The 24,309-nt window shown below is 67.2% G+C and overlaps 8 protein-coding genes across 8 annotated transcripts; 2 read left to right on the top strand and 6 right to left on the bottom strand.

Annotated features, from left to right (window-relative positions):
* Positions 1-2,995: 2,995 nt before the first annotated feature.
* EMIHUDRAFT_195194 (hypothetical protein) lies at positions 2,996-4,105 on the top strand (the record flags this gene model as incomplete). The annotated part of the gene is made up of 5 exons (XM_005775187.1): positions 2,996-3,196; positions 3,320-3,472; positions 3,535-3,660; positions 3,718-3,804; positions 4,037-4,105. The coding sequence occupies 5 exons, from the start codon at positions 2,996-2,998 to the stop codon at positions 4,103-4,105; spliced, it is 636 nt and encodes a 211-aa protein (XP_005775244.1).
* A 509-nt stretch (positions 4,106-4,614) lies between these two features.
* Positions 4,615-4,929, bottom strand: EMIHUDRAFT_61409 (bola-like protein; the record flags this gene model as incomplete). Its single annotated transcript, XM_005775186.1, has 1 exon — positions 4,615-4,929. A coding segment is annotated over one exon (315 nt), but the record flags the coding sequence as incomplete, so codon positions are not given.
* Positions 4,930-5,140: 211 nt separating this feature from the next.
* Positions 5,141-7,084, top strand: EMIHUDRAFT_95437 (hypothetical protein; the record flags this gene model as incomplete). Its single annotated transcript, XM_005775185.1, has 3 exons — positions 5,141-6,239; positions 6,280-6,536; positions 6,797-7,084. The coding sequence occupies 3 exons, from the start codon at positions 5,141-5,143 to the stop codon at positions 7,082-7,084; spliced, it is 1,644 nt and encodes a 547-aa protein (XP_005775242.1).
* A 2,451-nt stretch (positions 7,085-9,535) lies between these two features.
* Positions 9,536-11,360, bottom strand: EMIHUDRAFT_447682 (hypothetical protein; the record flags this gene model as incomplete). Its single annotated transcript, XM_005775184.1, has 4 exons — positions 9,536-9,799; positions 10,044-10,318; positions 10,404-10,990; positions 11,272-11,360. 4 exons carry the CDS (start codon positions 11,358-11,360, stop codon positions 9,536-9,538), a joined length of 1,215 nt encoding a protein of 404 aa, XP_005775241.1.
* A 1,296-nt stretch (positions 11,361-12,656) lies between these two features.
* EMIHUDRAFT_447681 (hypothetical protein) lies at positions 12,657-14,409 on the bottom strand (the record flags this gene model as incomplete). Its single annotated transcript, XM_005775183.1, has 6 exons — positions 12,657-12,788; positions 12,865-12,972; positions 13,099-13,434; positions 13,507-13,718; positions 13,789-13,844; positions 14,222-14,409. 6 exons carry the CDS (start codon positions 14,407-14,409, stop codon positions 12,657-12,659), a joined length of 1,032 nt encoding a protein of 343 aa, XP_005775240.1.
* Positions 14,410-14,630: 221 nt separating this feature from the next.
* On the bottom strand, positions 14,631-18,111 carry EMIHUDRAFT_447680 (hypothetical protein; the record flags this gene model as incomplete). The annotated part of the gene is made up of 15 exons (XM_005775182.1): positions 14,631-14,672; positions 14,749-14,981; positions 15,056-15,192; positions 15,352-15,492; positions 15,586-15,645; positions 15,719-15,760; positions 15,829-15,879; positions 16,196-16,262; positions 16,365-16,401; positions 16,594-16,663; positions 16,775-16,828; positions 16,909-16,953; positions 17,011-17,079; positions 17,484-17,894; positions 17,959-18,111. Coding segments are annotated over 15 exons (1,611 nt in total), but the record flags the coding sequence as incomplete, so codon positions are not given.
* A 2,007-nt stretch (positions 18,112-20,118) lies between these two features.
* On the bottom strand, positions 20,119-20,875 carry EMIHUDRAFT_432051 (hypothetical protein; the record flags this gene model as incomplete). The annotated part of the gene is made up of 2 exons (XM_005775181.1): positions 20,435-20,875; positions 20,119-20,396 (listed from the first exon to the last, which is right to left on the bottom strand). The coding sequence occupies exons 1-2, from the start codon at positions 20,853-20,855 to the stop codon at positions 20,119-20,121; spliced, it is 699 nt and encodes a 232-aa protein (XP_005775238.1). The 5' UTR covers positions 20,856-20,875.
* Positions 20,876-22,020: 1,145 nt separating this feature from the next.
* Positions 22,021-24,269, bottom strand: EMIHUDRAFT_447678 (hypothetical protein; the record flags this gene model as incomplete). Its single annotated transcript, XM_005775180.1, has 5 exons — positions 22,021-22,332; positions 22,571-22,924; positions 23,189-23,266; positions 23,803-23,886; positions 24,243-24,269. The coding sequence occupies 5 exons, from the start codon at positions 24,267-24,269 to the stop codon at positions 22,021-22,023; spliced, it is 855 nt and encodes a 284-aa protein (XP_005775237.1).
* Between the last annotated feature and the right edge of the window lie 40 nt (positions 24,270-24,309).

The raw sequence follows: 24,309 nt of genomic DNA, 5'->3' as shown, positions 1-24,309 counted from the left end.
TGTCGGATGGGAGACAGGACGTCTGGAGTGTAATCGAGTGTAACTGTGTACGTGAGATCGGTCTTGGTAACAAGCACGGTCGCGGTCTATCGAACGAAGCGATGCACTCGTTTCCGTTGCCCTTCGAGCTTGACACAGAGCTCAGCGCGCCCCGCAAAACAGGAAGAGCCGTCCGGCAAGAAGATCTCGATAGGGAGCGAGGACCGTTAGAGGTGCTCCGAGAGGTATCAAGACTCCGTCATGCCGCGGTAAGATCACTCCAAAAATGACCGCGCAGATGTCGGATCTCGTTGAGATATCTTGCAAAATCTGCTCTTCCCGAGTCGGGCACACGCAGAGAGTCGCAGAAAGGCTACGAGTGCTCCACGAGTTTTGAGACCTGCGCGGTCAAACCTGGGGGGAACTGACCGCACCATGACGGACGTCCGAAACCTGGGTGAGCACCTTTGACGGTCCTCGCTCCCCATATCGAGCTCTTCTTGCCGCACGGCTCTTCCTGTTTTGCCTGCACAGAGCTCCGTGCTGCAAGGCGTCCAGCGTGACGTGACGAGTATATCGCTTCGACGGATCGACTGTGCTTGTTATCAAGACTGATATGACGTACACAGTGACACATCAGACGACACATATTCTCTCACCCGGCGGGCCGCAAAACGCTCTCGACAAGAGCCACACACGAAGCCACCCGCACGGCAAGCCGCTCGTCGGACGCGTGCTCGATCGATGTCGGAGAGCCAAGGACAAGCCCGGAGGGCAGCCACGCAGAGTGGCGCCACTTCCCGAGCGTCGGCTTGCGCCGGAGCGCCGCAGCCAACCGTGCAGCGAGCGAGTCGGACAGAAGCCGCTAATCCGCCTCCAGGGTTGACTGGATGACGGGCGCACGATCTTGTACCGCCCACCCACCCCGCCACCTCACGGCCTGGCTGAGGCTTGGAACCATCCACCCACCCCACCCACCTCACGGCCTGGCCGAGGCTTGGAACCACCCAGCTCGATATAATGTACACTTGACACTGCACTGTGAGGGCGTAAGGGGAGCTGTGTGCTCGGCTGCAATTGGGGCTGGCCCTCGTCACGTCCAATCGTGGCGAGCGACTTACATGTTGTTCGTACATACCAATTTACAATTGCAGTGGAATTGCCAAAAATGCACACTGAACCAACCAACTCGCCGGCGAGCGGAGCGAGCCGAAGAGCTGTGGGCCACGCCTGCCCGCCGGGACCGCGTGCAGGAAGCCGCATCGCCAGCGCCGTCGCAGCATCGAGCGGCGCGTCCTCCCCAACCAGCGGCGTGTTAAGCACCATAGGTCGTCGGCTTTGCCGACGGGCGACGTGGACGGACACAGGCAGGCAGGGACGGGCGAAACACGTACCCGAACAAGCATGACCAGGGAACCTGGATGGGGCAGCAACCCTCGCGTCTCCACGTCTAACGACAGGAGCCCCACGGCATTCAAAGTGCAAGGCCCGGTGCGCGTGGGTGAGCGGTGTGTGTGTGTGTGTGTGTTGTGTGTTGTGTGTGTGTGTGTGTGTGTGTGTGTGTGTGTGTGTGTGTGTGTGTGTGTGTGTGTGTGTGTGTCTCACGTCACTGCATCCTCTGCCGGTTCCTCCCGTCGCCTCTTCTTTCCACCCCACCCACCTCACCTGGCCGAGGCTTGGAACCACTCAGCTCGATTTTATGACCGCGCAAGATAGATATCGAAAGGGTGGCCTAAGGGCTCTGCTCGCAAGGCGCCCGCGTCGCAGACGCGGTACCATTGACAAATCTGGTATACCCCCACACGAGCAAATAGCAAAATCCGAATACCGTGCAGAAACCATGTGATGTCCGCCGTGGACGGGGGCAAGCCATCGCTTCGTTTTACGGGAGCACTGCAGTAGCCAACCAGCCGTGGGCTATTGCAACACATATGGAGAGCCTCCTGCGTGACCTCCGGGACGCGCGCGACGCCTGCAACAAGCTGCCTTTTGACGATGCGCTGCGCGACAAGATAGCTGCCGAACTGGATCGCATCGAGGCTGCTCCGCCTCTCGAGGCTCGAGCGCATGTTGGTGACGAAGCCGCTGATCAAGGATTGGGCGAAGCTGGTCAGTCGGCAGAAGGATCCGTCCATCAAGACGCGTCGTCAGGCTGCGCTCACCGCCATGCTGCGCGTCGTCGACCGCCTCCCCGCTCGGCGGCCAAGCCAAGGTGCTGCGTACCCGAGTAGCCTTACTGTAGGAACCTTTCATGCTCCAGGGTGACGCAGCCAGCCCCATCCGCCCCCCTTGCACAGACTCTTCCCGCTTGACTGAAGAAACCAGAGGGGTGAGGAACCACCCCGACCCAGTTAATGGCGCGTCGGGGCCAGCGCCTTCAAATGCGCCCCAACCCTCCACTGCTGCCGCCTCATCCTGCGCTGCCACCGGTGCGCGCCGGCTCGAGGCTTTCCGGGCACACGAGGACACAAGGCGGCAACGTCTGCCCACTGTCCGCGCAGGTGTGCGGCGCTCGTCGAGATTGACGGCAGGGCGTGCTCCCGGACGTCTCATAGAGGAGGAGCCGCCGGATGACGCGGCGACAGCACGCCAACAAATTCCGGTGGACCGCTAGTGTGCGCACCCTCGAGCCGTCACGACCCTCTGCGTGAACATGTATGGCTAGCGTGCTTCCACTGCGCGCCCGCGCCTGCGGCGCCGCCGCGGCTCCCCACCCTTTTGCGCAGCAACACCTTAAACTTTTCAGGCCCTCCAAATTCGGGTCGGAGCGTAGCGGAGTGGGCCCGAGCGGCCCCCCGAGTTTGAAAAAGGGCGACGGACGCTTGCGTCCTAGCCTCCAACAACGCCTCCCCGGCGCAGAGGGCCCCCCGGAGGGATGCTCAACCGCTCCACGCCACGCCGCTTGCGGCGGTCCTCTTCCCAGCTCCGCTGAGGGCCCAACGGTCGACGTTTCTTCTCGACTTTCTGCAGGACTGGCTCGCAAGTCCGACGCCGATCGTCTCGCCGTGCAAGACTGATGGCCTACTTCACCGACAACTCCGCCGACCAACTCATCGCCGGGAGCCTCCGCTCGGGCGACGTGGTGCTGATCAACAGGCCGTGTCGCAGCCTACATCCGCCCGCGGCGGCGCTCTGCTGGCTCTCGAAGCACGGCCTCTCGGGCGACGGGCGGGGCTGGGACCACGCTGCACTCGTCGTCGTCAACGAGAAGAGTGAGGTGCCCTACCTGCTCGAGGGCACCTCCTCCGGCGTGACCCTCCGCAGCTACGAGGCGCGCCCTCCGCCGCCGCCGCCGCCGCCGCCGCCTCTCCCCACCCTGCCACACCTCCATCTCTGTCAGGAGCGACTGATGCAGGGGGGCGACATCGCCGAGGCGACGCTGCTGCCGCTGCGCGGCGAGCGCGACACCACAGCGCTGCAGGCACCGCCGCGAAAGCAGAGAGCCGGAGCCCTGGGGTGGGGGAGGGGACGGAGGTGGCAGGCTGGCACGAGAGTTAGAGAGTGAGAGTGAGAGTGAGAGTAAGCCACCCCGCCCTCCGGCCCCACACCCGCCAGGCGATGCTCACCGACGAGTTCCGCATGCAAAAGTCGCCCGACGGATTCGATGCCGACGCGAGCCTTACTAGATGCGGAGCCCTCATGCTCGAGACCACTGGAAGCCTTGACCTCCCCTCTGATGCCGTGCCTTCCCCCCGCCCTGCCGTGCGGCAGACTGCACTCTCTCCCTCCTTCCTTCAGGCGAGCGGTCCGGCGGGCTGCCCGTCCGCCCGCTGCGCAAATCTGTGGGAGGTGTACAGGCGGATGCGCGCGGGAGACCGGAGACACGTGCGATTGGCGCCGCCGCGCGAGGCGGCGGGCGCGGCCGGTGCACCGGCGGCGGGCGCGGCGGGCGCGGCGGGCGCGGCGCCATGCGGGTTCGGGGCACCGCTGGTGGCGACGGCGCTGCAGCGCCTCGGCGCTCTGAGCGGCGCAGTCGACCCGGCGTCCGCAGCGCCACGCGGGCGAGCAGTCCTCGAGGTTCCGTCCCACAAGCTCTGCGCCTCTGCCCCGAATGTAGGCGACTCTCACCCCTGCCGACCTGAAGCGGTTGCCGCTCTTTGAGCGGCCAATCACGCTGCGGAGCTGACGTCGTCCGACCCCGTCCGCGACAATTCGACACACCCTCGCTCAGCGCTGTTCATCACACTTCACAGATCTCTCGAGCGCATATACATCGAGTCATCGACGTTAGCTGCGCAGCAAAAAGAGCAAACGAAAGAATCCTATAAAGCCGCGTAGCGCGAGGCGTACCGGCATGCATGCCACGGTCAGTGGAGTGTGTAGCGAGGAGAGACACTCCAGCCGCTGCCAAAGCCGAGCGCCGTAACACGGGGCTCGGCTCGGCCTCGGGGGTGGGTGACCCCCGTTATAAACATATATGGACAAAGTATGCCGCTGAGCAGCACGCCCACACCCCGCGTCACCGGGTCACCGCGCGCGATCTGAGTGTCCCGTCGATAGTGCACACAGCGAGAAAATCCTCCACAGGGTCGATTCCACTCGAACACTTGACAGATCACGCATCGCAACGCTCGTTTGTCGACCGCCGCGGCAGAACTGGAAGCTGTGTGCGGAGGCACACGCGACATTGGGCCGCTAGGCCTTCGATCCGCCCAGGCACGGAGGGGAGGGCGGCACTGCGCCACTCGCCTTCGCCCACTGCGCCGGTGTCTTGGCCACGATGGAGAGAGCGTGCACCGGCCCCTTTAGCTCGTCCGCCAGCGCCTCATTGACCAGGCGGTGTCGCTCGAGCAGCGGCACCGACGCAAAGGCGTGCGCGACTAGCACGACCTTGAAGTGACTTTCCGAGCCGCGTGGCACGTTGTGGCTCGCGCTCTCGTTCACCACGTCCAAAACGTCTGGCTTGAAGGCGGCCTCGAGCTTGGCAGTGATCGAGGCCGCGACGGGGCCGGCGGGGTTAGCCGCGACGAGGTCTAGCGGTGTCGTAACGCTTGTGGTGGCCGTGTCGACGAGCGTGCACACCTGTGGTGTCGTGCAAATTCTTTTTTCCTTTCGAAAAAACGAACGGCCCGCCTCTCCGCTGAGGCCGCGCCTCTTCCCGACGCACGTTCGACGGCTGTGCGCTTACCGACTCTGCTTACCGACTCTGCTCACACCTGGAATGAACGTCAACTTCTCCTCCACCTCTCTCTTCACCATCTACTCGGAGCTTGACCACGACGAGCAGGACGCGCGCCGCGCCTGGCTGCAGGACGTGGGCCGTGTTGTAAAGACGTCGGGCCCGCTGCTCCTCGCCATCAGCGGCTCGGCGCTTCTGCCGCTGCCGTGCGCCTTTGGGCAGGCGGGCATTCCGGGCGCCAGCGTACTCCTCGTCCTCACCGCCGCCGCCAACGACTACACGACGATCCTCATGGTCCGCGCGGCGTCGCGGCTCGGCGTCTCGTCTTACGAGGAGGCCGTCCTCGGGTCTGCCGGGAGGGCGGGACTGGTCGTGGCGCGCGTCTCGTTGGTGGTGCTCCTCTTCGGCACGCTGTGCGGCAATCTCTCCGCAATCTCAGAGACGGCCGAGCGCGCGCTCGTCCTCGCTGGCTGGACGCGGCTCGCGGCGCGACACGACGTCCTGCTCGCTGGAGCGACTGTGGTTGTGATGCCGCTCTCTCTGCTGCAGCTGGGCGAGATGGGGGGCATCTCCCTCTTCGGTCTCGCGATGATGGTTGCGCTGCTCGGCTACCTCGCGCACGCCTGCCTGCACTCGCACGCGGCGCTCCGGCCCTACATGCTCTCGCCGCAGCCCGCCGCGCTGCCGACCGCCGCCTCGACGTTCGGGTACGCGCTCTACGTGCAGCCCTGTGTGCCGCCGCTGCTGCGCTCGCTGCCGCCGGGCGAGCAGGGCCGCAAGACGCTCGAGCGCGCCGCGCACCTCACCTTTGGCGTGAGCGCGCTCTTCTACCTCCTCGTCGGCTGCAGCGGACTCCTCCTCTTCGACACGAAGACACCGCAAAACGCGCTGCAGGGCTTTGCTCACGCGAGTGCGGCGTCGCCGCGCACGGCGTCCGGCCTTCACTGCCCACGGGCATCTCGGCTAGGCTTCTCCGGCGAGTCGGGCGCCCTCCTCTCCGGCTGCTTCTCCCTCTACCTCGCGCTCTGCTTCGCTCCCATCGCGGCGCCGCTGCGCGAGACGCTGGTGCGGCTCGCCAAGGGATCGACGGCGGCGAGCATCCACACGAGCAAGCTTGCTCCCGCGAGCCCGCTGTCGAGCCGTCTCCGTCGGTTGGTGGAGCTGTGGCCTGCTTTACGTAGGCGAGCTCTACCGCGAGTCCCTCTCGGGATCGCCGCCGCTCGTGCTCAACATGCACACGGCGCCGGCCGAGCTGCCGCCGCTCTCCAACGCCCTCGTCACCGCCTTCATCGTCGGCGCGGCGCACGCGGTCGCGCGGCTCCTGCCCAACGCCCTCGTCACCGCCTTCATCGTCGGCGCGGCGCACGCGGTCGCGCGGCTCCTGCCCAACGCCTCCGCCTCCATCTTCGCCTTCACCGGCGCGACTGGCGTCGCGATGGTCGCTTGCCCTACATGCCGCACGCATACCTCCGTGCTCACCCGCAGCTCACCCACCGCAAGTCGCGCACACACCTGCACTCGCCCGTGTTCGTGCCGTACGCGCTGCTGTGCCGCTGTACCCGCAGACCTCGTGCTCACCCCGAGGCGCCGCAGGGAGAGCACGGGCCGGTATTCCCACCCCTCCGCCGCCCAAACTCACACCGCGGCTTCCGGCGCGGACAGGCGCATTCGCACACTTCTTGTTCTATTGCACTCTAGGTGGCCTATGTGCTCCCCGCGTGGACGCACATGGCGGGCCCCCGCCGCAACCCGCGCCGCGCGCCCGCCACCGGCTCGAATCTGCGCGCGTCGCGGCTGGAAGGGCGAACCTCTGACTCAGGCGGGCCGGCCGCTCGGCGCAGGAGGCGGCGGCCGCAGATACTGCTGGCGCTGGTTGTGTGGTTGGGCCTCTTTGTCTCCGGGCTCACGCTGAGCGAGGTGGTGCGGCAGTGGATGGGCGCAAAGCCTCCGCAATGCGTCGTCGTCGCCGCCGCCGCCGACGGGTAGGTTTCTGCCTTGGGCCTCTAGTTTGGAACTTTGGATGTCTGCCCCGCGCCATAACCACCTCTGGTCTCTTATAACCAGGCTGAAAAAAAGTTTATTTGACGCCGGGGTAGCCGGTAGCTTCTGGCTTTTCCCTCCCTTCTCTTTGGAATTTTGAATAAAGAAAAATCGCGGAACGCGGAAATAAGTTACAAGTTAGAGGCTGCGCAGGCCGTCCCGTTTGCATGTTTGCATAAAAAACGCCCCGCGCGCTGCGCGCGCCGGGCCCGGGGCTCTCCCCGCAAACCCCAATATGTCTCTCACTCACGTCACACGTCTCACGTGCCGCAATATGTGTCACACACGGCGGCTTCTGCCACCTCTCGATCGGCTTCACTTTCTACGCACACCCACCGGGGAAGGGGCGCTTGGGAGCGGGGGCGGGGGCGGGGGCGGGGGCGGGGGCGGGGGCGGGGGCGTGGGCGGGGGCGGGTGCGCGCAGCGCGCGGCGCGCGCGTGCGGGCAACAGAGGGTAGGGGTGGGGAAGACGGCAAGGAGGGGGCGGCGGCGGCGGCGGCGGCAGCGCGCGCGCGGCGCGCGCGACGGAGGGGCGGAGCAGCGACCGCTGGCGCGGTCGCTGCTCCGTCTGTGCCAGGGACGCGCGCTCTGCGCCGCTGCACAGAGCGCGTGTCCGGCAAGGGGGGGCAAGCGTGGCGGCGCGGGACGCGCGGCGGCGGCGGCGAGCAGCCGAGCGCTCCGTGCGCGGTGAGGCGGCCGGGCGAGGGCGGCGGGTGACGGGGCAAGGGATCAGCTCACACCCGGCCGTCGTTGAGCGACGCCTGCGGCACGCCTGCGCAGGGGCTGCAGGGCGGTCAGTTGTGGGGCGAGGCGGTGCCGGCCGCGGGCCGGGTGCAAGGCGCCGGCCTCGGCGCCGCCTCGGCGCGCCGCACGGGCGCGGCGAGCCTCTGAGCGGGAGCCGAAGGTTTGCTGCGGTAGGTAGGTGGTAGGTAGGTAGGTGGTGGTGGGGTGGTTTGACTTTGCCGCAGAGGCCGTCCCTAGCTGTGAACGGTCTCAATGCCCCACCCCCCTGCGCGCGGGCCTTCTAAGCCCGCGGGTAGTCCCCCCCCATCCCCAGGGCCTCCAGGGCTCGCACCTCAACCTCTCACAGGCCAGCGCACAGCGCCATAGGAGGTATTTTCTTCTCAATCACAAGGCTGTGAACAGCAGAACGGGACAGTATTTGTCGCAGTGTTCAAGAAAGAAAGAAAGAAAACAGACAACCCAAGGGAGGGATGGGAGGACGGCACGCCGCCACCACACAGGGATTTTAAGGAGAGGTGTGTGGTGCGCTAGCCGTCGCCCACCCTAGGGAGTCTGCCTCTTCCTATCTCTCTTCGCAGTCTCTCTCCGACTCTCGCTGCAACCTTCATGCCACCTCGCGGTCGTCCCACTCTCGTCGTTCTCTCCCTTGTCATTTCCTCCTCTGTCGCGTCGTTCCCTTCTGCCTCGTCCTGTGACGCCGCCGCCTGCCGGTCCCTTGTTCAAGACGGTGGACTCGCGTGGTTGGTCTTCTTTTCTCCCCTGCCTGCGGGGCCGTCGTCACCGAGTGAGGTCGCCCACGAGAGAGGTCGCCTGCTGTGCCGGCGAGATGCGTGAAGTTGGTCGTGCTGATCGAGTCGTCGGAGGAGCATCAGGCATCGCTCAGAGGTCAAGGCGCTGGCCGTCTTCTCTCCACAACGCGTTCCTGTTAGCTCTGTGTGATGGTGCGATGGGCCGCGACGACTGGCAGGGGAGGCCGATCCGTGTCCACGCATGCAACGCCATCTTCCTGCGCACCTGCATCAGCGTGACTGGCTTTCTCCTCTATCTGATTTTCCTTCGCATGATCCTGATTCCTCGGCTCTGAGCTCTGTGTGGGAAGTGACGTCACGACGTTCAAGATACGTCTCTCGCGACGTCCACCCCGTACAAGCACCCCACTGCGCACCTGCAGATGGCAAGCGGGTGCAGGCCGTCGTGCGGGAGTGGGAGCGTGGCGAAGGAATGCCGTGAGCGGGGCCGGGCGGGCCACGCCCCTCTACAGCCCGGCACATGGAGGTGGGAGGGCGGGGAGGGAGGTTTTGAAATGCTTCGGTGTCGGAGCTTTACTATCTCCAAATTTCTGAAACACTGACCCCCCCCCCCCCCCCGCTTCCTTCTGTAGCACACAGATGAGCATGGTCCGCATGACCTCCCCGCGGAGCACTCGGGGCACACTGCCACACTGGCTCTACGCTCTCGCAAAAAGTCAAAGGGCCGCCGCCGAGATGAGTGCGAGCGAGAGAGCGTTGGCCAGTGGGCGAGAACGCGTGACGACCGGCGTCCGGCCCAGCGGTGCGCACACCGCGTGGGTTCCAGAGTCACTTCCATGCCTCTCGTCATGGCGGCGAGGACGGGTGAGGCAGCCTCGATCCTCGCGAGGTCTCCAGGCGGGCCTCAAGCCGCGAGTGCCGGAGCGAGGCAGCCGCTGCCTCCCACCAGCACGCACGTGCGCCAGAGCTGCGTTGCCACGAGGGGGCACGCACGCGCCAGGCCGGCGCGCACGCTGTGCTCAAAGGCGACGTCGAGCAGCCGCCGCCACTCCGCCGAGGGGTCCGTGAGCCACGCCGGCGGTGAGGGGCGGCACGCGGCTCGCTCGAGGGCGGCGTGCAGCGCGCCCATCCCCGGCGCCGCGTTGAGGGCGAGGGCCAGACTGCAGGCCTGTGGTATGGCGCGCGGCGGGGGAGAGACAGAGGGGGTGCTAGTTGCGTAGGAGAGGCAGACTCGCTGACGCACTGCAGCCCCACACGTGTGGTGGCGCCGCGTTTGTAGGGCTACCAGATTGGCCTCTCTTTCGGTAGGGATACCAGAGTATAGCGCGCGCCATCGATGCAGCCGGCGTAGATGTTGCCGCGTCGCGGGGTGGCGCGGGCGTGGCGGCCTGCCCGTGGAGTTGCGGCAAGACTTGCGGGCCAGCCTGCGGGGCGGCCTCGCCAGCACGGTGCTTGCGCCACGCGTCGGGCACTGAGACGGCGCGCCGCCCCGCTGGGCCGTGGTACACGCTGTAGGTGCGCGCGCTCGCGTCTCGCGCCTCGACACTCCACCCAGGCGGAAGGCCAACTCCACCCGAGCGGAAGGAGGCCGCCTCCTCGCCTCCGCTGGGCATCGAGGTGGCGTGGGGGCGAGTGGGAGGCTGCGCGCCCGCATCCAGGCTCGCGAGCTGCCGGACGAGCCATTCTCCTATTGTCGCGGCGTCGACGGCTCCGTCTCTGTGGATTGCGAGACAGGGGGGTCAGCCTGACAGGGCGGGAGGCGGCTAATATACCGTACTGCGCGAGCGCGGTGATGGTCTTCTCGCCAGTGGCCGGGTCGGATCCGAGAACCTCGAGCAGCGCCTGCGCGAGCAGCAGCCAGCCACACGATAGCGAGACACCTGCGGTGAGCGGCTGCAGCAGCGCCGACAGCATCCGCACGACGTCGCTCTCGTCGTCCGGCGGCGCCTCCGAGGCGGCGCAGCGCGCGGAGAGAACCCGTTCCAGGATGCGCGGCGCGGCGCGCGCCACGGCGTGGGCCTGCTCTTGGGCCGGCTCGTCGGCGAGCGAGCAGCCCTGGAGCAGTTGCAGCAGCAGCTTGACGCCGCCCGCGGAAAGCGCGGCAGACGTGTCGGCGGAGCTCCCATCGGCGGCGCTCACGCGAAGCCACTCGAGGGCCGCGGCGTCGAGCTGGCTGACCTCGCAGATGGGCGGCGCCGATGGCGGCTCATGGTGCGCCTCGCGGCCCTCGAGTGGCTGCAGGAGGAGCGCCAGGCGGCCGAGGCCAGCGCCGGGAGAGGATGCGGGCACGCCGCTATGCGAGGGCGCCAGGCGAGCGGCGGCGCGGCGCCTGCGGGCCAGCACCAGCGCGACGAGCAGCCTCGTGTCGGAAAAATCCTGTGTGGGGGGAGCGCTGTTCATTCTTCCGGGTAGTTGGGCGGATGGTCGGAGGGCTGAATGAAGCGCTGTGTGTGTTCGCAGAAGGCAAGAAAAAAGGATTTTTTTACTACTTTCGCGCCATAAGGGTCATGGTGACCAAATCTCGATATATCTCCAGTCGTAGCGGTGGAACTTTAAAACGGCTCGGCAAATATTTAGCCATATATGAGAGGATTACGCCACAGTGTCGTTTGAGTCGACAGTAAATCTCCCACAGCCCACGTAAATCCGTCTTTTTCAGACACCCGGAGCCCTCCGCGGCCGCTTCTACGCCGGCGAAGCACCATCAAGCTGCTGTACGGCCCCGGCATCGCCTCCCCTGGCTTAGCTCTCAGTCAAGATATTGTGCACATGGGTGGCCTCTACAATATACTCACTGACACTGAACCTCCCAGAGCTCGTCCCGGTCCGTCACGGCCATCCTCGTCCTCCGGCGGGCCCCCGGCCGCGGCGCGGTGCGGCGGCGTCACAAATCCGACCACAGAGCACCGGGACGCGGTCGGGCGATCTGAGGCCCAGGTAGGCGAATGCATTGCCCATCCAGGGCTATCACCTGGACCTATCAACAGGCGCCTGCGGCGCCGTGCTCAGGAGTTGGTTTTCACTCGCTCGAAATGTGGACGTAAAAGGGTTAAACACAAATCACAGTCCCGCGCACTCCTCCTGTGAGTTTATCTGTGTCTGTGTGTCGCTCGCTCCAGCGTGCCGCCATATCCTGTCTCGCGTCCACCCATACCGCGCCGGTGAGTCCACTCCAGTACGAGCCAGACTTTTCTTCACCTCACATACATTCGTTGTTTCGTTCGTGCAAATCCTGCGGGGTGCCATGACAGCCCTAGCCTTGGGAGGCCCTGGGGGTGGGGAGGGGACTACTCGCGGGCATCTCGAGTAGAGTGCGAATCGTGGTTCTGACACATGAAACACATGCGTCGTCCGTGCGCTCTCTCCCGCGACTCTCCGTGCATGCGACGCGCGCGCGCGCGCTTCAGACGACCACGAACTCATCGATGCCCAGGCGCGCCTTTGCAATAAAAAGTAGGCCTCAGCGGCTAACGCGATCCACGCCGGCATGTTTGTAACCAGCGCCGTCAGTGCACGAAAGTATAGTTGCCCCTTCTCCGACTGCCCCGTGCCAGTTCGGGACTCACACACTCATCCCGATTTTGCGCCCCGTAAAGCCCGCACCGCCGGAGTCGGAGGCTGCGGGCGCGGTGCCGGCGGGCAGCCTCCCAGACTCCGGCAGGACTGGCTCTTTCACTCTTGGTGGGAGGGACAGGCACAGCTCTTCGAGCGACTGAGGGACGCGTTCCTTTCGCTGGCTCTGCAAAACGCAAAACCAAAAGCATGCTGCAAAAAGCCGACGCCGGCTCTCTCTCTAGAGATCTCGTCAACGTCACAACACTGCTCCCAAAAGTGCTCAGGTGCGCGCCCCCTTAGCAGCTCACACGCGTCGGTTTTTTCTGTAGAGATCGTCTCAGCGTCACGCGCGTCGGTTTACCACAAAAATAAATACTCCGCGCTATTCTCCCCTGCTCCTGGCCGCGCTCCCCAGCCGCGCGGCCCCGCCCCAACGCCCGGCCGCCGGCGAAACATGGAGTGCTAGTGTGCTACGCTCGCTTGCCTCCCGTGCCCGTCCTCGGGAAGCTGTTCTTCTTCTCCGCACCGCTCGCCGCCTGCCACGCCTGCGCGTTGTGCGTGGCGGTGAGGCCGTGCGGGAGCACGTCGTGCAGTAGCGCCGCCTATCCACAATGTCGAGGAGGCGGTGAGCCACGCCTAGCGTGCGAGGTGGGGGTGGAGGACGCGGACAAGCACGACCGGCGAGAGCGGCGAGGCGAGGCGGGCGAGGTGCTCGAGCAGCAGAAGCCGCCCCGCCACCAGGGGCTCCGCCGCCGCCTCGTCGGTGTGCGCCGCGGCGCGCGCGTGCTGCACGATCAGGGATGCGAGCTCGACGAAGCGGCGGTGGGCGACGAGGGCGCCGCCGCCGCCGGGGGGCGGCGCTGCGGCGGCGACAGCGGAGGGCGAGGCGGGCGCGCGCATGAGCGGGTCGACCATGGAGAGCAGGGCGTGGAGGGCAAAGGCGACGGTGTGGAGGTTGTTTGGGAGCGCGTCGGAGGCGAGGTCGGCGGTGAGGGAGGACCACGGCGGCAGCTGGAGCGAGGCGGCGAGCAGCTGCGGCAGCAGCCGCCACAGGGCAGGGTCCGTCTTGAGGTCGCACTTTGCGCCGAGCTCCGCGAGCAGGTCCGCGTCGAGGTCAATGCTGTCGCCGACGGCGCCGTGCTCGGTCAGCAGGCGCGCCACCGGAGGCAGCGAGGAGGCGCGGGCGTAGTCGGGCAGCTGCTGCGCGCCGAGCACGCTCACGAAATCGCTCACCGCGTGCGGCATCACCTGAGGGGAGGAAAGCAAGACACATGTCTAAGACAGCAAACCCACGGCGCTTGAAGGGCTAAGCGGCATCACCTCGGCCCGCGCGTCGCGCGCCCCCGCGAGCACGATCGTCCGCGCGGCGAGGATGACGCCGAGCCGGTGCAAACTGCGGGCGACACTCTCCATCTCGACCATCCCGTCGGCGGGAGAGAGGGCGCGCGACGTGTCGAACTCCTCCGAGGCGCGCTGCAGCCGCTCGCGGTTGAACTGCAGCGCCGACCGCAAGTTCGCCGCGTGCGACGCGCCTGCATAGGACGGGTTGGAGAAGGGTCCGAGAAGGGTCCGAGAAGGCTCCACTGGTTCACCGCGTGCGACGTGCCGAGCGTGGCGAGGTCGTCGCTGAGAGCCAGCACGCCGGTGCGGCCGGCGACCTACAGGAGGACATCCCAAGAAGGCTCCGAGAAGGCTCTGAGTAGCGGCCGGCCCGCATGCTGGCGTGGCGGGCGCGGCCTTGGCGAGGGCGGCCATCTGAGTGCGACAGAGCAGCCCCGGCGAGAAGGCGCGGCGCGAGTGCAGGTACGTTGCGCCGCCGCCGTTGGCGCGCGGCGTGAGTGCCCCCCCGGTGAGTTCGTCGACAGACGTGCGGAGCCACAGCTTGAGCGCATCCAGCAAGTACGGCTTGACGCCGCCGGCCGGCGCCCCGCCCTGCGCCGGCAGCCCCGAAGCCCGAACCCGCCCCGCCCCGCCGCCGCCGCCGTCGCCCTCGCCGCCGTCGCGGAGAGCGCCGCCCTCTGAGAGCGCGCCGAACTCCCGGCCCATGGTAATATCGAGCGCCGCGCGCAAATCGATGCCGGCATGGTGGGAAGCCAGCGCGAGCGCTGCGGAGAGGTCCGCGATCTGCCCCGCCACAACGACCGGCGAGCTGATCTTGCCCTCAGGCAGCAGCAGCATGCCACGAACCGCCTGCTGCAAGTGCTCCTCGAGCCGCTCGCCCATCCACTCCCGCGGCAGCAGCCGCGCGGCGGCGGTTGCGGCGCCGTCGGCGGCCAGCTCGAGCGGCGGCGACTGGTCCAGCGCCGCGGCGAGAGCGCACAGCTTCGGGAGCGCGGCTTGCATGCTGGCCTCGGCACCGGGCGGCGCGACGCTCCCCAAGCTTCCGCTGCGGCGCGACGAGAGCGCGGCGAGGGTCTGGCTGAGCAGCTCCGAGAAGCGGCCGCTGAGTCGGCCGAGGCACTCGTCCACTAGAGGGCGGCGGACGCCTGTGGGGAGGTCAGGGAAGGTTCGGGGAAGGTTTCGGGAAGGCTTGAGGCACTCATCGACAGAGACAGCGGACGCCTCCCGCGCACGCGAGCTCGAGCAAGGCGACGCAGTCGGAGGGGCGGGCGGAGAGAGCGCCCGCGTAGACGGCCTGCATGAACTTTGCCTCGGAGGCGAAGAGAGGGGAGAGGTCGCACGCCTCGTCGACCAGCCGCTGCGGCTGGTCGATCGCGGACGAGAGGAGGGAGAGCCGGTGCAGCTCCGGCAAAAGCTGTCGCAACGCCTCTGCGCGGCGGAGCAGCGCGGCGCACCTGAAGAACATGTCGCGGACGTGTCATCGAGGTGTCATGGACGCGTGTCGCCGCGGCGCAGCGGCGCGGCGCACGGCGCGGCGCTGAGCTCATACACCAGCCGGAGCACGTTGAGGCGGAGGCCCTGCAGCTGCGCGTCGGGCGCGGCGGCGGCGGCCAGATGGACGGGTAGCTCGGAGAGGAGCAGCTCTGCGCGGGGAGGGAGCGCCGCCTGTGCAGAGGTAGCATGCCGTGAAACGACCGGCCAGCTCTGCGCGGGTGGAAGTGGCGTCCTTCCTCGGCAGCTACTCTCGGCTACTGTATACTGTAGCCGAGTCGGCTGCCTCTGTGCTCCTCACGGCTCCTCACGGCTCCTCTCTGCTCCTCTAGCCTTTTCCCGCGGCAGCTGGGAAAGCAGCTCCTCGAGCACGTGCAGCCGGGCGACGGAGAGGCGTGTACCGGCCGAAGAGGCGACGACGGGCGCCTCGCGCAGCACCAGCCGGCGAAGCAAGCACGCGTACCGAAGCAGCGCCTGCAGGGGGGTCCGGAGAAGGCTCCGAGAAAGGTCGGAGACGGCCCGGAGAAGGTTCCGAGAAAGTTCTGGGGAGGAGCCGCGGCGCGGCGCCTGCACGGTGGCCGGGTCGAAGAGCGACCGGTCCAGCGCCTCCCTCTCGCGCAGAGGCACCTGCAGCCGTCCACGGGACGGCTCCGGACATGGCTCCGTGCGAGTGCCGAGCCGGCCTCTTGCGCAGCAGCACCTCCTTGGGCGCGGCGCCCGCGTGGGAGACCCACCACTCCACCTGCAGGCAGGTCCAGAGCCGGTGCAGAGGAGGCGGCTGTGCCGGAGAGGGGGAGCCCGCCTCTCCACCTCGGCGCGGGTGAGCTGGAGAGTGGCCACCAGCGTCGGCAGCCGGCTCGCCTACAGCCCCGCGTGATCTCGCGTGATCTCGCGTGATCTCGATCTCGGCTGATCTCGGCGGCAGGCGGCCAGCGAGGTCGGCGAGTCGAGCGCGTGCGAGAGGAGGAGCGAGAGCTTGGTGCAGAGCGACGCGCGCGCGCTGGCGCGGGCGGCGGGCGCGTGGCGGAAGGCGGCCAGCCGCGACTCGCGGATGAGGCCGGGGAAGCGCTTGGCGTCCTCCTTCTTTGCGATCCAGCGGGCGACCACCTCGACAGTCAGGGAGGGGCGTGTCACGATGCACTCAGCGATCAGACGACGTGATCCCGCGAGCGGCCACCTTGGCCTCCGCCTCGAACTCGGTGTGCGGCAGGATGGAGTAGTCGGCGTACACGGGCAGGACGTACCTGGAGAAGGTTCCGAAGGCTGTGGGGAGAGCTCGAGGGAAGGTGGTAAGTGACATTAGGGTTAGGGTTAGGGTTAGGGTTGGGTTAGGGTTAGAGACAGACATGCCGCGGAGGACAGCGACGAGCAGCTCGACGGCGCCTGACGAGCGACGCCCCACGACTGACTCCTCGCTCGCCACTCCTTCCCGCGGAGACGGGCGGCTCGGCCTGGCTGCGACAGCTCCTCGGGGCAGAGGAGGAAGCCGTACACGGCCCACAGCCTCACCCGGCCGAGGTGCGCCTGCAGCAAGGCTCAAGGCAGGGCTCAGACACCGGTCTCCCGCCCTCAGACCGGCTCGACCCAGCCGCGCCAGCAGCGGCGGCGGCTCGTGTGCCACGTCTCGCTCCTCCGAGCTCCTCTCCTCCGAAGGGCGGCCGGAGCGGAGCGAGCCCGAGCCGCCCGGCACCGCCGCCGCCGCCGCAGCGGCGGCAGAGCCCGGGAGCTTGGGCGGCGGGCAGAGCGGCGAGAGCACCGCCTCCGAGCGGAGGTAGGCCTGGAGGAAGCTTCCGAGAAGGTTGACCGAAGGCTCCGGCGAGAGCACCACACCCGAGGGCGGCGGGGCTTGGCCGGGTCTGAGGCGGCGGCGAGCTGCGGAGAGAGCGGCACGAGGGCGTCCGCGACGCGCAGCCGTACGCGGCTCGTGAAGTCGGCCTGCCGCCGCGAGAGTGGTGAGGGCGAGGGCTAGCTAGGGCTTGGGGCTGGGTCGGCCTGCAGCCGCGAGAGTGGCCGCTCGAACTCGACGATGAAGCGCGACACGTCCAGCCAGCCTGGCGGCTCCTAGGGTTCGGGTCAGGGTCAGGGTTGGGTCCAACTAGGGCGGCTCCTGCGTCAGGGGGGCAAGGGCAGGAGCTCGGGTCTCGTGCCGCCCGTGCTCGGCGCCTCTCGTGAGGGCAGATCGAGTGCAGTCCACTCGTGCGTCAAGCAACGGAGGACACCCGAGGTACGGGCGGTGTGTGTCGTGTGTGTGTGTGGATGTGTGTGTGTGTGTGTGTGTGTGTGTGTGTGTGTGTGTGTGTGTGTGTGTGTGTGTGTGTGTGTGTGTGTGTGTGTGTGTGTGTGTGTGTGTGTGTGTGTGTGTGTGTGTGTGTGTGTGTGTGTGTGTGTGTGTGTGTGTGTGTGTGTGGATGTGTGTGTGGATGTGCGTGTGGATGTGCGTGGATGTCGCATCTCCAGCCACGCTCCGACAGCCGGACCAGCTGGTGCATGCGGCAGTAGGCGGCGGCGGCGAGGCGGCCCTTGGAGTCTGGGCCCGCCAGCACCGAGCCGAGCAGCAGGAAGAGCCGCGCGTGCTGGCACGCGAGCTCGAGGTACCCTCCGACGGCCAGCGGCGAGAGCTCGAAGTTGAGCGCGCCAAGCTCGCGAGAGAGCGACGCGAGCAGCTGCAGAGACAGCTCCCGCCACTCGGCCGCGTGGACCAGCAGCGAGTACCAGTCGCCAAAGGCGCCGAGCACTGCCTCGCCGCTCCGCGCGAAGGAATCGAAGCCTACGACGCCCTCCCGGAGCGCACCCTCTGGAAAGCGCTCGACCAGCTTGCGTGCGACCTTGTCCGGCAGTAGCGGCGCAAAGGCAAACTCGACGAGTTCGCGCCGCGCCTTTGGACCGGCCGATCGGTGTCACGGGCGGGTGGCGGGTCGGAGCGCGGGAGCGGTTGAGGACGAGCGAGCGAGAGCGACGGTGATGGGAGCGCGAGGGAGAGAGAGGGAGAGCCATAGGCGCCTTGTGCGCCCTGCCGAGCAGCGACTGCCCCTCGTCCTCGAGGATCGAGAGCGCCTCAGCCGAGTGGCTGGCATCGAAATGGCCGATCGACATGCTGGGAGGCAGTAGGTGACTGCGCGCGGGATCTGGCTTGGCGCGGTACGAAAGAGGCGACCGCAGCCGAACCGAGGCCTGCCCGGCGGCTCGGCCGCCCTTCGGCGGCTAAAAATAAAAAAGAGCGTTTAGGGCTGGCTTGCGAGAGCAACTACAACAAGCCGATATGGTACCTTGGGTCGTTCCCTCCTCTGATCCTGGCACTACGCGGACGCTGGATGGCATGGGACTGCGTTGTGGACATGAAGGGGATGCGTTGGAGCCAGCAGTCGAACGCTACTGCGCCGGCACATCTGAGAGAGAGATTTTTTTTGGCATCTGCACCGCGCAGCCCCCACATCTACCACCCGGTCAAGCAAGTTTAGCAGCGACTGGTTGTACATGCTGCCAACATGTACATCTGGCCAAGCGGAAGAAGTAAGCACGTTGCCGGATCATGGCGTCAAAAAGCACTACGTAGTATATACACATTTCGAGAGAGAGAGATTTTTAGCAATACCAAACAACTCTAACACTCACACGTAATTTGGGGCCTGGTCCCTGGAGCCCTGTTCACGCGCGCGCGAGACGTGCAGACAGGGTTGCCAGGTGAGAGCGAATGGCGCGGTTCACGCCTCGCACAACAGAGAGAGAGATGCGCTCTGCATGGTGGGACATAAAAGAGAGCGAGTACTTGGGCGAGTAGGCCGTGCGGTCAACGCTGCCGCGCGCGACTTTGCGCGCGAGGCGGCGCAGCTTGAGAACGGCGGTGGGCGAGAAGCCGCCGCCGAACGTCTCGTGGAGCAGCAGGTTGAAGTTGTTGCGCTTGACAAAGATCGCGTCGTGGTAGAAACCGCGATGCGCCTTGACGTAGCCGTGGCCGGTCTTGTGGTCGAAGGGTTGGCCGGGCTGCCCGCGCGCCTTGCAGCCCATGTTTAGGCGGCGGGCCTTTTCTTCGGTGTTGCCGAAGGCGTAGGAGTGGCCAACGGAGGCGGGCGTGCCGCCACTCGAGGCGTTGCCAACGCCCGGCGAGGAGGTCTTGAGGAGGGGCGTCCAGAGCTTGATTTCATTCACGTCATCGCATCCTCCCGGTCCCGCATGGGGTTCCGCGAGGTCGACCTTGTACCCCTCGTTGTACTGCCGGGTGAGCTCTGGTTTCTCCTTGTCACCGCGTGCACGACCGGCGCGTTGGCCGGGGCGCGCATCGCGTCCGCCCAGGCGGCGAGGACGCCGTCGTGGGGCCGCCGGTGGTGGGCCTTGTTGTAAAGGTAGTCGCCGAAGAAATCGACTGGCATGCCCCGCTCGAGCGCGACCCGAAGGGTGGGAAGCGCCGCGGAGAGCCAAAGGCCGAGCTTTCGCTGGAGCTCGTCTTGGAGGGTGTCGGAGGAGAGGGCGGTGGCGTACGTACCGTCGACACGGACATCGAAGGCCTTGCCGGCGAAAGGCGTTGAGGCGGAGACGAAGCGCGCGGCTTCGCGGTTGTTGACGGCGCTGTCTCCGAGGGACGGGTTGTTCTTGACGTGCACATCCCGCGCCTTGACGAGCTCCTGGTGCGCGTACCAGTCCTTGTGATTCTTGATGGCAGCGAGCGCCCGCGGCCGCGGGTACGTGGATTTGCAAGTGCCATTGAGAATGTGTTTTTCACATTTCGCGCACGCGGAGACGCGGTGCGTAGGCCGTAGCAAGCTACAGTATGTCTAGAAACTAAACTCTAACTAAAGCCGTAGAAACATTAGCTTGACATCTATGTAATTAGCAGAAACATTACCAAAGCATAGTCCTTCTTAGTTCGGTTGGGGCTCGTGACCTCGATGCTCGAAACGACCAAGGAGCAGCTCAGTGTGGGGGGCACTCACGTAGTCGTACGAGTGTGGGCACTATGTGGGCGGGCGCGAAGGTCTCAGGTGGCGGGGGTGGCACAGTAGTCTGGCAGCGTTGGACGAAGCACACAAAAAGGCAAAAGGGAGAAGGGTGAATAAGCCATGGAATAAGAGGGCTCCCGCGGCGATCAACACCGCAACTCCTTTTCTAAATTTCACCACTCTTCTTACGCGCGACGACGCTACAGCCTCCACCAAACCTCACACTTTTACTCACCCTCGGACATGCTTGCACCGTCATCCTGCGCGTCTGATGCGTCGCGCATCTGCTCGTCACCCTCTCCGTCACTCGCGTCGGCGGGCGACCGGGCTGTGGGTGCGGCCTGCTTCTTTCTTGCGCTCGCGGCGCCGGCGCCACGGCGCCGTTTGCGTCCGTCCTTTGCGCTTCGCTTGGCAAGCTCGCCCGCAAAGTACGCCGCGCGCGCGGCATCCCAGACGCCCTCCCCGTCGGCGTAGCCCGCCTCCCAGGTCGATGGCCGCCTGCTCGGCCGCGGCGAGCTTGCCCTGGTCGACGCACATGCCGCACACCGCGTGCGCCGGGCAGCCGCACTGGCCGCGTTGTGGGCGCACGGTCTTGGCGACCGCCGGCGCTGCGCGCCGGTCGTGCTGCTCACGCTGCCGGCGGCGCTGGTCGCGCGCCTGCCGATCGCGCGTGTTCGCGGCGGCTGCATCTCCTGCTCGTTTCGCTCGCACCCGAGCGGCTGTCGCCAGGCGCTTCAGGTCGGCGGTGCTGCGCGCGCGGCCGTCGGCCAGGCACAGCCACATGTCCTCCTCCTCGGCAGGCTCGCACGGCTTGCCGTCGAACTGCGGCTGGCGCCCGCGACGATGCTTCGCCCAGGCCGGGCACGATGGTGCCGCGACGAGCGGCGTCGAGGCGACGGCCATCGATGGGTCCAGAAGACTTGGAGACACTTCTCGACCAAAAAATCAAAAAAATCGAGCACAATTGCGTTACATGGGCATGTGGCCGGGGTTTCTGCACCGAACGATCTTACTTTCGGTCTATCGAAAGTGTTGATCGATAAGTTGTCGTATAGAGGGAGCGGACCGTGATGAGTTGAGGAAATCGGAGGACGCGACCCACTTCGCCACAGACGGTCCCGCGCCTCGCCACTATGACGGCCACACGGCCGCAGCTCGTGTGCGTGTGGCCGGCTTTGTCCGGAGTGAATACTCCAACGCGCTCGTCGGTGACGGTGTCCTCCAACCTGCGCCGCGCTCGGCGAACCTCGACAGCGCTTTCGGTGGCATGCACCTCTTTGCGTCAGAAGCCTGGAGAGCAGCTCCTCGGCTGCTCACACACTCTGCACAGTTGACACAGCCTATTGTGCGGCTGCCACAGCTGTGACAGCGATGGGCTCGCCCTCACTGGCCCTCAGTCACTTGTGCTGCGGCTTGTGTGAGCGCGACACTGCTCGGCGACTGCCGGCACACTGTGAGACCATGGGTGTGAGGTTAAACCACGCTACCAGCGCTTGGTCACATCGGCCCCGAGGTCAGATCCTTCTACTCTGTTAGTGACAAGACTTGTCTACACGCTGGAGCCGAGCAGGAGGGCCCAGCGCACAACCCCTGGTCAACTCACGGTCCACACCCCGTATCACTACGTAACTCGTAAGAGTTGGTGCCTAGAACCCACCCAACCGCCAACCCGCGAGAGATACCCCGGCCCCCGCCCCCGCCCCCCAAACAGCGCACGGCGCGCCCATATCGCGAATGTGGCGCAGACGCCCCAACATTTTTACGGGTGGGGGGAAAAGGGGGGGGGGGGGGGTGCCCCCAAAGGTATTCCCTTGCCCCCCGAAAAGCCCCCCCCAGGTTTTGGAATGGAGGGCCCCCCCCCCCCCCCCCCCCGCTGCACACGTGCTCCCCGTCGCCGCCCCCCCCCTCGCCTCAGCGACGACTCCGGGAGGGTCGCGCCCTCAAAGAAGGCCCCACAGGGGCGCGCGCACACGACCCCCGTGCGACGCGGCGCCTTCGCCACACAAGCAGCGCCCCGGGCGACAACCTCGACGCGCCGACCGACGCGCCCACGCGGCGCTCGCCACCTCTACCGCGGCGGCGCCCCGAGCGCCTTTGGCGCGAAGACGGCGTCGAGCGCGTCGAGCATGCCAAGCAGCCGGCCGAAGCCGCAGCGGTACTGCTCGCACACGACTGCAGCCGCCTCCTGCAGCGGCGTTGCCGTCGCGGCGTGCGCGGCCGCCTGCTGCCAGCCGTCAATCCGCCAGCGCAGCGGCGCCTCGGGTGCCTCCGAGTCGAGCTGCAGCACGAGGCTGAAACGCGCGCGCGCGTGCATGTACGAGAGGCGGAGCGTGAGGGCGGCGCCGCCTTGCGGCATCGGCGCAACCGCGAGTACCACGCGCTCGGCGAGCTGCCGCACCTTTCGGAAGAGAAGGGCCGGAGGGTGGAGGGCCGGAGGGTGGAGGGCCGGAGGGTGGAGGGCCGGAGGGTGGAGGGCCGGAGGGTGGAGGGCGGCGGCAGAGACTCGCGAGGCGAGAGGAGGGGAGGGGAGGGGCGAGGGGAGCGGGGCAAGGGGAGTGAGGCGGGAGAGAGGCGAGGGGCGAGGGGCGAGGGGCTAGGGGGGGCCCTCCCTGCCGCACCTCATCTGCCAGCTCGAGCAGCCGGCCGAGCTGCACCGTCGCGTCGGCGAGCAGCGCGCGCAACGCCGCCGCCGAGCCGCACGCGGCGAGCGCGGGAGAGAGGCGCGCCTGCACCGCCGGGAAGAGGGCCGCGAGCAGCACCAGATGCGGCTGCGGCACATCGAGCGCCGCCGGCTGCAGCGGCAGCAACGAACGGAGGTCGACGGAGGCGACCGCGTCGGCTGGCGCCGCGCCCGGCCGGATGGCCGCCGCGAGCTCAAAGTGCTCCCCGAAGCGCAGCGAGAGGCGCGAGGACGAGAGCTCCGCCGGCCTCCAGCAGACGGCCGCCTGCAGCCCGTCGAGCAGCTCCTCCGCCTGCGCGACGGGGGACGTGCCGCGGCACGAGCGTCAGGGGGGCGCGGCGAGGAGCGGGCCTCAGGAGCGCGGCCTCCTCCGCGCGCGGCCCGAGGGAGGGGGAGCGCGCCTGAGCCGCGGGGCGCGCCTCGCTCCGGGGCGCCGCCTGCGTCTGCAGCGCCGCCCTCCGCTCGTTGATGGTGCGCTGCTGCTCGTCGTGCGCCTAGCGCGGCACGGCAACCCCGTCACGCGCCGCCGTCACCCGGCCATGCGACCGCCGGGGACCGCCATGCGACCGCCGCGCGCCTGCCGGCCCGCAGACAGCCTCGCCTCCGCCGCGTCGACGGCGGCGGCCAGCTGCGCCTGCTCCCGCTCGATCCTCTCGACCGCCGCCTCCCGCTGCGCCGCCGCCGCCTCGAGCGCCGCAGCCTCCTCCTCCGCCGCGGCGAGCGAGGCGGCGGCGGCGGCCGGCGACGGGCGCGCCGCCTCGACCTGCCCACAACAACTACGAGGTGCAGCCGAGATGCTGCAGCCCGAGATGCAGCCGAGATGCAGCCTCCACCTGCCCGCGCAGCTCCGAGAGGCGCGCCGCGTTCTGGCGGAGATGCGCCGCGTCCGACTCGAGCCCCTGCTGCGCCTGCACGGGAGAGGCGTACGGGCGGGTGGTGGACCTGTCCAGGACATGTCCTGTCCAGGACAGAGGTCAAGACTCGAGCAGCTCTAGCACGCCTTGAGCAGCTTTCCGCCCAAGTCGGACTCAAGGGTCACCTGCGGCAGAAGCTTGGAGAGCTGAGCCGCAGAGGGGCCGCGCTTGGGGCCGCGCTTGCTTGGGGCGGGGCCGATGACCGTGGGCGCGGACCCTCCCGGCGACTCTCGGCGACTCTCGGCGACTCTCTCACCCGCCAGTCGAACCAGAAGACGCGCGCGGTGCGGCGGCAGCGGAGCGAGAGGGCGCGCAGTGCGTCGGGCGAGATCTTGAGGTCCTGTTCACAGGTGGTGCGGGTGTGAAGAGCCGTCTAGCAGCGCGTAGCAGCGCGTGTGGCGAGGTGGTCGAGGTGCTTCGTTGGAGAAGAAGTGGGGCGCGTTCTGTGCGATGTACTCCTCCATCTTGTCGTAGCCGTCCTGAAGCATGCCGACGCACTTGGCGAGCTCGCCGTTGCCCCAGCTGCCCCGGGGGGGGGGGGGGGTGGGGGGGTCTTAAAAACTAACAAGACGTATTGGCCGTAAAAAAGTATACATATTTTGCTGCGGTTTGGGGGCCCCTTTTTAGAGCGTCTTGGCGAGAGGCGTCAAAGAGAGGGGTGAAACCCCCCACAAAGAAGGGTTTTCTCAACCCCACTTGGGTGCCCCTTTGGGTTTTGAGCATCCGCCAATATTCCGCGGGTTGAGAAAGGCCCCCCCCCCCC

The sequence above is a fragment of the Emiliania huxleyi genome (assembly GCF_000372725.1).
Source record: "Emiliania huxleyi CCMP1516 unplaced genomic scaffold EMIHUscaffold_3, whole genome shotgun sequence".
In the NCBI taxonomy this organism is placed as follows: Eukaryota; Haptophyta; order Isochrysidales; family Noelaerhabdaceae; genus Emiliania; species Emiliania huxleyi.
The sequence above is the reverse complement of the archived record's forward strand: the minus strand, read 5'-3'. Positions and strand labels throughout refer to the sequence as shown.